This window comes from Sipha flava, unplaced genomic scaffold, assembly GCF_003268045.1.
Source record: "Sipha flava isolate LNK unplaced genomic scaffold, YSA_version1 221_pilon_pilon, whole genome shotgun sequence".
Lineage (NCBI taxonomy): Eukaryota > Metazoa > Arthropoda > Insecta > Hemiptera > Aphididae > Sipha > Sipha flava.
This window is the reverse complement of record NW_020272852.1, coordinates 306,974-318,418: the sequence shown is the minus strand read 5'-3', so window position 1 is coordinate 318,418 and position 11,445 is coordinate 306,974. Positions and strand designations below refer to the sequence as shown.

At 29.0% G+C, this 11,445-nt stretch overlaps 1 protein-coding gene across 1 annotated transcript; it reads right to left on the bottom strand.

The window, feature by feature from the left end:
• Positions 1-2,329: 2,329 nt before the first annotated feature.
• LOC112683177 (coiled-coil domain-containing protein 103) lies at positions 2,330-3,392 on the bottom strand. Its single transcript, XM_025554077.1, has 4 exons — positions 3,158-3,392; positions 2,958-3,090; positions 2,558-2,838; positions 2,330-2,497 (listed from the first exon to the last, which is right to left on the bottom strand). Exons 1-4 carry the CDS (start codon positions 3,286-3,288, stop codon positions 2,335-2,337), a joined length of 708 nt encoding a protein of 235 aa, XP_025409862.1. The 5' UTR covers positions 3,289-3,392; the 3' UTR covers positions 2,330-2,334.
• Positions 3,393-11,445: the final 8,053 nt, after the last annotated feature.

Sequence of the window (11,445 nt, the reverse complement as noted above, 5' to 3'; positions counted from 1 at the left end):
ATTTAATATCAATTTTTATTGTATTAAAAAATGAAATACTTTGATCTCATTATATTAAAAAAAAAAAAAAGTTGTTCATTTATGTTAATGGTACTATGTTATCAAACAATTTGCCATATTTATTTACTTAAGATATTTTTTTGGTTGAAATTTTTTAAATTTGTAAATAAATATGTACACAAATTAAGCTTAATTTGAAACACTAGTATTTATATCTAATAAGCTTATGCATAACTTTGATTGAGTGATGCCGCTAATAAGTCCAGATAAATCTCATTTTATCTATTAAAAAAACCTAATACTTTTGCAGTAACATATTAGTTTTATAAAAATTAAATAATTTTAAAATTGAATTTAAAACTGTGATATACTATCTAAATATTTTGACAATTTTTATCCAAATAAAATCTCAAATTAATTAAGTGAAATATATTTCATTTATTAAATCATACTTCTTTACTCGTTGATAATTATGTAAGTTATATAAATGAAGATGATTAACTGTATTTTATATACATAATGTTATATTAATTTAATATACAAATGTTACTTATCGTCTAGTTGTAGAATATGTAAAAACCGATTAAAAGTCTTAGTTACACTTAACCGTCTGCATAATGTAATACATTATAATATTACAAATTTCTATAATAATTCAATTTTAAAATTGAATTTAAAACTGTGATATATTATGTAGTAGTAGGCAATTTAGATTCATGTAAAATGAAATATTAAACAAACTAAAATTAACGTATATTCATGTCACAATAGAAAATAAGTTATCATAACATTTTAGTGTATAAAAAGATAAATGTAAAACATTTTTATACTATGTTCATTTGAAAAACGCTAATTTTAGCGTGTAAGCAATATGTGTAATTAGGTTAAGCTAGATGTATATAAGAGAAAAGACAAAAACCAATAAAGGGGTCTTCTGTGGTGGTTGTGTGACTCGACCACGATAGGAGACTTAAAATTTTCTTAAGTGTTGCCATGCTTCTACTTGTGTGTTTGTGTCTATACGTACGATTCAATCGGCGTATACAACAATTATCTAAATATTTTGACAATTTTTATCTATATATAATATCAAATTAATTTTGTGACATATGTTTCATTTATTAAGTCATACTTTACTCATTGATAATTTGATAACTATTAATTGTATTTTATATACATAATGTTATATTAATTTAATACACAAATGTTACTTATCGTCTAGTTATATATTATGTAAACACCGATCAAAAGTCTTTTTGTTACACATGTTTGCCTGAATAATGTAATACATGATGTATTATCAAACATCTATAATGATGATAAAGTATTTCCCAGATATAAATCCACTCATAATTATTAGAATCTCACATTTCAGTGCATTTTTAAAATTCTTTCATAGATACCAGTAAAAAAATTTTTTATTAAGGCTTTAAGTTTACATACAATTTTATAGACCATCTAATTATAGATTATGGGTATATGACAATATCCAATAAATTTACTAGCCTATACACACCCAATTTAACAATTTCACAGGTTAGACCTATATTTTAACCTTGGACAAGCTTTTTTCTTCTTCAAGTAAGAAATTATTTGTAACCAGAAACTTTTCTTCTATATTTAATTTGTATTAAAAATATGTTAAAGTATTGGTCATAGTGCTAGTTTAAGTTTAATATACATTTTGTATCTTTGATCACAATTATTTAACTATAGGCTATACCAATCAAATGAGTACTGTCTCTCCTTCATTGGATTGATATATATATATATATATATATATATATATATGTAATAAATAATAAGTCAAATAAATAGTTATGTATTGTTATATAAAACAAATGGTGTAATGCATTAACATTTTTTATGAATATTTAAACCATATGTAACAGTTGTTTGAATCAGTGGAAAACTATTCAAACCAAAGGGATTAAATAAATTGAAAAAATATTTGATTTTATAACTAGAAATATTATTGATCTTAAACATTATATATCTGTAATAAAGAACACATAAAAAAACAAATACAAATTGTTGTTAACATATAAAGCAAAATTAAAATAAAGATCCAGTTTAATATAAATATCACACTGGGAATAAATCAGTCTTTTAATAAAAACAAAGTAAAAACATATTGCCACACCTCGTGCGATAGAAAATTAATATGGGATGTTATATAATGACAAAATTACTACTATGCGACTGACCATAGCAGACATTATATTATTTTCTCACTATTTATTCAAAAACGGTAAAAGGACTGTGATATGTAGGTAAGGTAAAGGGGAGGAGATAGTATATTTTGTCTATCAAAATTGAACCATTTATATCTGTTCAAACTTTATATTTCCTTCTTAAAGTACTCAAACTCCATTCAGTCACCCCTTGTTCAGCCAAATCTTGTTGACCAGACTTGAGACTCTCTTCTAGCTTGTCAAACAGGTTACACAATGTGTCCAATTCAGTGGAACTCAAAAATTCAATAGCCAATTCAAATCTAAACAGATAGGTAGTGAATTAACTTAGTAAATTTGGATTCGAGTTTGTTGTATTATACCTTTTAGTTCCAGTGATTACATCTAGAAGTCTGGTAACTGCGACTATGTCGGGAACACTGTTTGATGGGAATATGAGAAGTGTTTCAAGCAACTCAACTAGAACAGACGGAGGTATTTCCTCGTTGTGGAATGTACTGGCTACATGTTCAGCACCGTGTAGGCTCAAATACTTGTATCTGTGTTTGGCCGCATTTAGGCGGCGAAAACTCACAATAAATTCTTGCACTTTAGGAGAACAAGCACTGGGTATGTTATCCTTGATGATATCAACATCAGAAATCTGACCACAAAAGAAAACAACACCTTAATTAAAACTTAACCACAAGATACATAGGTAGATATAAATGTGAACAGAGTATTATTCAACAGTTAACAACACACAAGATACATTATACTCACGGAATCGGAACTCTGTTTACTATTGTCTTGCATGTTGCAAGTGGCTACGTTGTTCCACACCACTGACGGGTTGCTTTTGCACTCAATCTCTTTCTTGGTCAACGGACGGAGATGAGCTGCCTTGACGATATCGCTGCAAAAACAACCATGGTCAGGTCAAGCGTACACCGTCGAAATAATCGATCTCGGGACTACTTTACCTGAATTCTTGGTATGTGGACACGTTCTTGACGGCTCTTAGCTTGGCGTCGTTTTGTTGCCAATAACGTACGTCTTTCTCCACATTGTCGATTAATTCATCTTCAAGACTCTTGAAGTCCGCAGAACCCATGAGACCTGTACGGCGGTGGTGGACGCGGCGACAATAACGAAAAACGACGAGCTCACAGACCACAGCGGATATAATTTTAATAATGAATAGCTTCACCTATCACTTGCCGAGATTTGATTAAACGCTCTCTAGGCTTTTGCGAGCTGATCGATTTGTTTTTCCATGAGTTGATCATGGAGCAAAATGCCGCGGCGGTGGTGCTTTTTGTTTATCCTGCTCGTCGTTAATCGTCGGAGAAATTGAATCAACCATTATTAATGTAATGTATCAGATATCCGTGGGTAAATGATGATGTCGATCAAATTTTGTTTTCAACTCGGTAATTTGCAAATATTTGTAATAACCGTTTCGTTTTCATAGAACGAATACTTTTCAAAAATACTACTAAGGTGTTTACCAAATATTTAGGTACCATACGTAAACGTCAAGATTTGGACCACGCAGCAAAGTTTCTATTTTACCAGCTTAATATTTTCTACAATTTATAATGCAGTAAGATACATTTCAAAATGAAAGCATACCGTTTCGTTTAACTTTGATCTTTTTAACTTAGGTACAGAACGTTTTCCGAACTTCGTGTTGAATTTGGACACAGCGTATCAAAATCTAGGCAACGTTGACAAAGTCGAAAAATCCACGAAACTGTAGTTTGAGCAGTCTAAATGCTAGTTGATTACGAGTGAACAATTGGAAAACGCTTGCGTAGATGAAATCGCTCGTAAATTTCTATAAGAATCTTATTAGAAATTTGGATTTTAAGTACAAAAATAAAAACATCACGTTTTCCATCGATATCTTGTGCTATGGCCGTTCATCGCTTAAAACGAATTAAAAACATTTATCCATTGCCCAATAAAATGTGTATCTGCAGTGTTACATAATCCTTTGTTTGAACTTTTGAAGAGTCATGAAAAAAACACGCATATCGAGAACAACGATATACTTATTTTGGAGACAATGATTTAAAATATTGAGAAATTTAAAAACACTCAGATTAATAACATTTTTTGAGCAATTCCGTTGATAAACAACGCGTGAAATCGGGTTTCTCCAATATCTCCAACAACTACAATACCGTTTTCCGCAACGGCGGGTCGATTATCAATTAACTTGAAAACGGGAACATAGAATAGTAGGGAAACTGTTAGTTTGACTCATTGACTAAATACTTGGAACAAACCGTATAACGTTACCGGATTAAATGAAAAAATATGGGGAACCGGTAATTCATAACTATTAGGCTCGGTACACACGTGCGTTATTTTGACGTGCGGCACCGCTGCGTCATCGTAATTGCGAGGCGTTCTATTTATAATTAAATTGACCGATACACACACGTCTCCGTCACCGCGCGTTATCGCACGAGACAAAAAATACTCCGATAACGCAACGTCAAATTATCATAAATGCGGCGTCTCATAACATAGCGATCAATATGATCGATACACACGTGCGAGTTTTTATCGTAATGGCTTTGAACACACAATTTGAAATTTTTGACATCGAACTTTTTATCACGGAAATAAAGAAGTACCCTGAAATTTGGAACTTGAGTTGTGAGTCATATCATGACAGGGTAAAAAAACGATCGGCTTGGATTAATATTTGCCGTGAATTTTGCGAGGGATTTGATGAGAAAGGAGATACAATCAAAAATGAAATAAGTAAGAGTACATATTTGACTTCGTATACAATTTTATTTATTTAATACGATACTAGAATACTATAAGAAAACTTCAAAACTTATGTTTTGAACTATACAAGTTTCTGTATATCTAACTGTTAATCTAATTTTGTATTTTTTTTATCATGTGTAATTAAATTATTAAATATACTCTCTTTGCCAAGAGACGCTACCAACATCAGATACAAAATAATTGGTAAACAAGTTGCGAATACGCGTTGATTGCAGAGTAGGTCTAGTAGTTGCTGTTCTGATTCCCTCATTATGTGCAAACTCTACACTCATGGCGTCTTCAATGTGAAATCCATCTCTAGTCCTCACATAGTTATGTAGACTGCAACATGTTTTTATAATAAGTTTAGCTAAATCTAAACTTCCGTTAATGGGTCTATGGAAAATTTTCCATTTGTTGGAAAGTATACCAAATGTACTTTCTATATTTCGGCGAGCACGGGACAATCTATAATTAAAAATTATTTTTTCTTCTGACAATATTTTTCCACTGTAGGGCCGCATAATGTGTTGAGAAATGGAAAATGCTTCGTCACCGACAAAAATATAAGGAAGGCTTAGATTTTCAGTTCCAGGAAGAGGTTGACTAGTCGGAACATTCAATTCATTATTTATTATTCATTATTTCATTAATACTTAAACGACCGGTAAGTTAGGTGCCATAATGATAGAAAAGGATAGAACATAATAGAAAATTCGGAAATTAAAAGTGATGATGGACGACAGTGTAGACAATTCAGACACACACGTGATGTCAGATGATTTTGATGTCACAGCGGCGTACGTAAGTAAATAACATTGATATAATAAAATGTTTATTTGTCTCATTGATGTTGTATTTCTGTTGTAATACTTGTACATGATTTTTTTTTTTATGCCACAGTGAAGGCGCTCTAATAGTCATTAATGGTATTTATGCAAAAATTGAACATAGTTCTAATAATAAAAATTACCCATCATAGTAAATCGTGTAAACACGGAGAATTTTTTTCGATTATGAAAAAATTAGTTACTTTAGTATTTTAAACATTTTAGGAAAAACTTAAATCAATTAAAGATTTAATAAAACTAATTATTCTGTGTTATAATATATATAAATGGGTAATATTTCTTACAATATTACTGCGTACTGCAGTTGCTCGGTGAATTCTCTTCTATAGTGGAGCATGTTTGATACAATATTTTAGGATTTTAGTGGTCTGAGATTCAGGTTAGTTATTAAAAGTTACTAAAATATTTGGTAAATATTTGAATATTTCTAAATTTAAATTTTTCACTTTGATTTTATATTTTTATTGCACGTACAACGAATTACTTGTCTGTAAACACAAATGTTTCATCACATGATCACATTTAGATTCTGAATGAAGCGATTGGGTAAGAATATTATGGTAATATAATGATGTTTGTATTTTATTTTTTAACACTTTTTTGGATAGAAATACTGGTCCAAAAGTTTTTTCTAGGAACTTTTTAAAGATTTTAAATTGGCATGTGGTGGTTCTTTTGATAGATAATTTTTTATAATATTTTTATATCTTAATAGTTTTTCCAGGCGTGATATAGCATGAACAATTGCATTTCTCTTAGCCAATTTTTTTAAATCGGGCAATCATGGAGAACAACTGAATAATTATTGCTTCCGTTCCTGTATTGCGTACCTGGTATTGGTGCACTAATAAAGGACTTTTTGAAAATTTAATTGTCAAGGGTTAGAACAGTTTTAGACTCTGAGCAGGATGCATACATTTTTTCACATTTTATTTACCAATAACAAAATTGTTAGTACGATTTTATTTCCCGATGATTTTATTTAAATGTCACTGAAATTATGTGCGCGTGTCACATCTAACAAAGTTTTAGATTGATTTAAATGATTAAAATATAGTCAATATTATAATTTTTTTTGTGTTTGATAAAATATTTAGAATTTTATTTGGTATAAAAATGTGCTTTTTTTTTAAAAAAAAAAAACGTATTTTATAAAGTGTAACATATAAGCAAATAAGATTTTGCCTGTTTTGAATCATGTAATAATTGATGATCAACATGGTTTTCGACGAAATAAAAGTACAATTACTAACTTACTTAACTTTCGAAATTTTGTATCTGACGCCCTTTCTCGTGGATCAAATGTTGACGTCATATACACCGACTTTGCTAAGGCATTCGATAAAATTAACCATCAAATCCTGTTTTCAAAATTGAAACAAATTGGTATTTGCGGCCCTTTTTTATACTGGATTATCTCCTTTATTGAAAATGGTCAGCAAATCGTAGTTTACAAAGAATTCTTGTCTATTCCAATATGTGTTACATCGGGAGTTCCTCAAGGGTTCCATTTAGCGTCAATACTATTCCTTATTTTTTTTAATGACATTCTATTTCAAAATTGCTCTAAATTAATGTTTGCCGATGATATAAAGATTTTCCGTACAGTTAATAATCAATGTGAAGCTGATTTACTTCAGCTTGATTATCTCTATGAGTGGTGTACTTACAATAATTTTACTCTTAATATTAATAAATGCCAATTAATGACATTTTATAGAGCTCGAGTAGTTTCTTTTTTTGATTATAATCTCAATGGTGAACCATTACTTCGGACTTTTGGGCCAATTAAAGACCTTGGTATTTATTTTGATCCCAAACTCAAATTTGACTGTCATATTACGAACATAGTTAACAGGTCAAATAAAATCCTTGGTTTTATCTATCGTAATTGTGCTGATTTCGATGATTCACTAACTTTGAAGTCAGTATATTGCAGCTTGGTTCGTTCTATTTGTGAGTATGGCTCAATAATATGGTCTCCATACCAATCGGGTCATAAACATAAAATTGAAGAAATTCAACACAAGTTCTTACGTTTCCTCTCGCATAAATGTTCCATAATTAGAGAACCCCATTCTTACACTCCACTATTAACGTTTCTTAACATCGAAACACTTGAACAACGTCGTTTGCGATTAGAATTGTATTTTGCCTATAAACTCCTTACAGGACTTATTGACTGTCCTGAATTTCTATGTCGTTTCTCCTTCCACTCCCCATCTCGCAACTCCCTAACTAAAAACACTTTTTATCTCAACACCGAAGTAACTAATTACGCAAGCAATAATCCTCACAATAGAATTATGAAAACTATAAATAAATTAAATATCGTTATGTTCATTTCACCAAACTTTAACTCATTTAAATTGTATTGTAATTTATTTCTTATTAATTCATAGCTTTAAGTATATATATTAATTTATATTGTACATTCATTGTATATTTTTTTTCTCTCTTTATCTCTCTCCTTATTGCTTTTTATTTATAATTATTAACCAGTAATGAACGATTGTTATTATTATTATTATGTATGTAATTGGGCTTGGCCCGTTTAAAACATTAATAAATAAATAATAAATAAATAATGCATTTAATTGCATATTTAGTCACTTTTTCTTTGCATATTTGCATCATATTTGACACTTTTTAAATGCATATAAATTTGGGCTCTACTTATAATAAAGTCATAGTATATGTATAGTAATACACTTTAAAAGTTTTTTAATTTTTTTTTTTTTAAATCGGTGTATCGGGACAATCGGATATTAGGGACAGATTGATCACTACTCGTGTCCCCCCATTAAGTCAATTTGACTATATATATTTTATCTATATACCTATAATAACCAAATATTACTCACTCACTGCTAAATCTTAAAAAACTATAGATCATTCGAATTTTAAATTTAATATTGTGGTTTCACTAACGTTCTAGATATGCAATAAGAAAGGATTTTTTAAAGTTCACACCTTAAGAGGGTAAAAACAGGTAAAAACGAAAAGTGGTAGGTATGAAAGAAATCGTCTAGTTGGAATCGCTAAAGCCAGGGCCACGCAAACTAGGTGTGTGAGGTGTGCGAAAAACAAGGGCGGCAAAAAGTGGTAGCATTCCAGGGGTGGTAGATTTTAATATCAAAGTTTTTGGGGATGAATATTGATGCTGAGGGGTTTGCTCTCACATTACTTCTAATAAGAAATATCAAGTGATCAAAATATATCAATATTTAATGATAGGTAACGTATGGTTCTATCGTGTATCAATATTTTTGACATGAAATTCGTAATAAATATAGTAAGTAGCGACATTGTATACAATACTACAATAGCTTCAAAAGAGTGGATGTAAGTAGTTATTTAAACAACTTATAATATATTATATATATATACTTATAATATATTCCGTCCCGACTAGTTATGGACAGTATTAATATAAGTTCAATTTTTATAGAACTTCAAGAGGCTTCATCTGACATCATGCGTATCGTTTTTTTGTGTTAATTAATTTATATCAAAATGCGGAGTACATTGCCAAAATCAAAAATAACATTGGAGAGAGAACAGTTTTTAAATGATAAAATGATGCTTTGGAAAAGTCGAAACATAGATTGACACCAGTTTGTGTATCAGGTGTCGTCTAAGTTTTTACCAGTCTATTTCAAATCTAAAAAATAATAATTAAAAAAAAAAAAAATAATTTAAATAATAAATAATTTAAATACTAATTACACATAACATATATTATACTTATACTCTTAAATTTATTAAAATACTTATATGACCGTCATATTTATACATAAATGGCATATACTGTAAATGGAGTTTTTTTTGCTCCGTATATTAATAATAAATAAATAAGGCTATTTTGCCGGATTTTATATTTTTAAACATGCCAGCAAAGCTGCCTGTCCTAAAGCCTGGAGAAAATGCGAAGGAAAATATTACTGCCAAATATACCATAGTTACAGGTAGTAGGACGGAATTCAGACATAATTGCTCCGCCTCCGGGACGGAATTCGGTCTTCAGTTATGAAACCATAGGGGGCCCGGGACGGAATTCGGTACCAGCCGTAAAATTTTGTCAATCTATGGGGATTACCCAAGAATAATGTAATTATAAAATACCATGTATATATATATATATATTTATATATTATTATTTAATATACTAGTATTTACTATATAATTATAATCAATGGTATTACGTATACTTAATTTTCTTTTTTTTTTTTTGTTAACAGTAGGAGTTTAATTTTTTCATCTTGAATTTAATATTTTGTTCTTATAATTATTTTAAATTCATATTACTGGATTATTGTGTATATGTATATACAGTCCATAGGTTTATAGGTAAAGAAAAAAAAAGTTGATTTTTATCAAATTTATTTCATTGAAGTAAAGTTGTCTAATATTTTAAAATAATACATAATATGTTTTTATGTTTAATTTAATTTAATTTATTGGAAGACAGTTAATACATTTTATATAGATACTTACATGCTAAAATCCTCATAAATATGCAAATTTTTATTCTGTCAAACTCATAGTTATAAATTCTGTTGTAAAATTAAGTAAATGTTTGATGTAACACATTAAATTTGTAGAACAAAGGCAGCTGAATGGGTTAGAGCGGGCTAAAGCCGTTTCATTTGAAATTTCATTTTATTTGTTTTATAATCAATAGTTACACCATAATAGACTTTAAACAGTGTAGGATAATAATTTATTAAAATATTCTGTAATTTTTGGTACGAAGCCGGCTAATTCAGCTAGTAGTAAATAAATATACTAATTTTTACATACATTTGAATAACAATTTTTAACGATACTTATGAAATTCAAAAAAAAAAATAAATATTATAAATTTAATAATTTTTTTTTCTCTTAATTTTCGGCCAGAGTAGATCGTTACTCCCACAATGTATGAATAATAAAATATAACAGTGTTTGTATAGTGACATTGATGTAATAATCATATAATTACTAAAGCCCCGTCGCGTTTGATTGTTCGTATATAACCATAAAATTTAATCCAACAATGTATATAGGTGGTTTATCATAGTAAGTTATAACTAAAGAGCGGATTTAGTTGATATTGCAAATTTTTATTGATGCCCAGTAAATCGAATCTGATCAAATATACATACGAATCAGATTAATTACAGTTTTCCTATTTAATAATGCAATTTTTTGAATTTTTTACGATTTTGCAATTTTTTGCAATTATTGCAATTTTTGTATACATCACGTGATAAAATATACAAATTATTATTTCCAAAGTGATTTTACAAAAAAAAATATAACTACGACGTACATTTTTACGTGTACTTAGATGTAGTTTAGGATTTTTAAATTATATTTATCTGGGTTATCCACAAAACTCACAAGTTTAAAAGAATCAAATAGACAATTACTTAATAGTTTAAACATATTTAGTATAAATACTAAATAAATAAGTAAATAAATAAATAATAAACAAATACTAACTAAATAAAAATATTTATTATAAATATTTCTACAAATATTCCCGGTCCTAATGGAAAAATAGTTAAAGATAAATTAAAATATGTCTTAGAAAAAAATGATGGATATAAAAGTATTAAAGCTTACTCTGAGATTATAACAGGAAA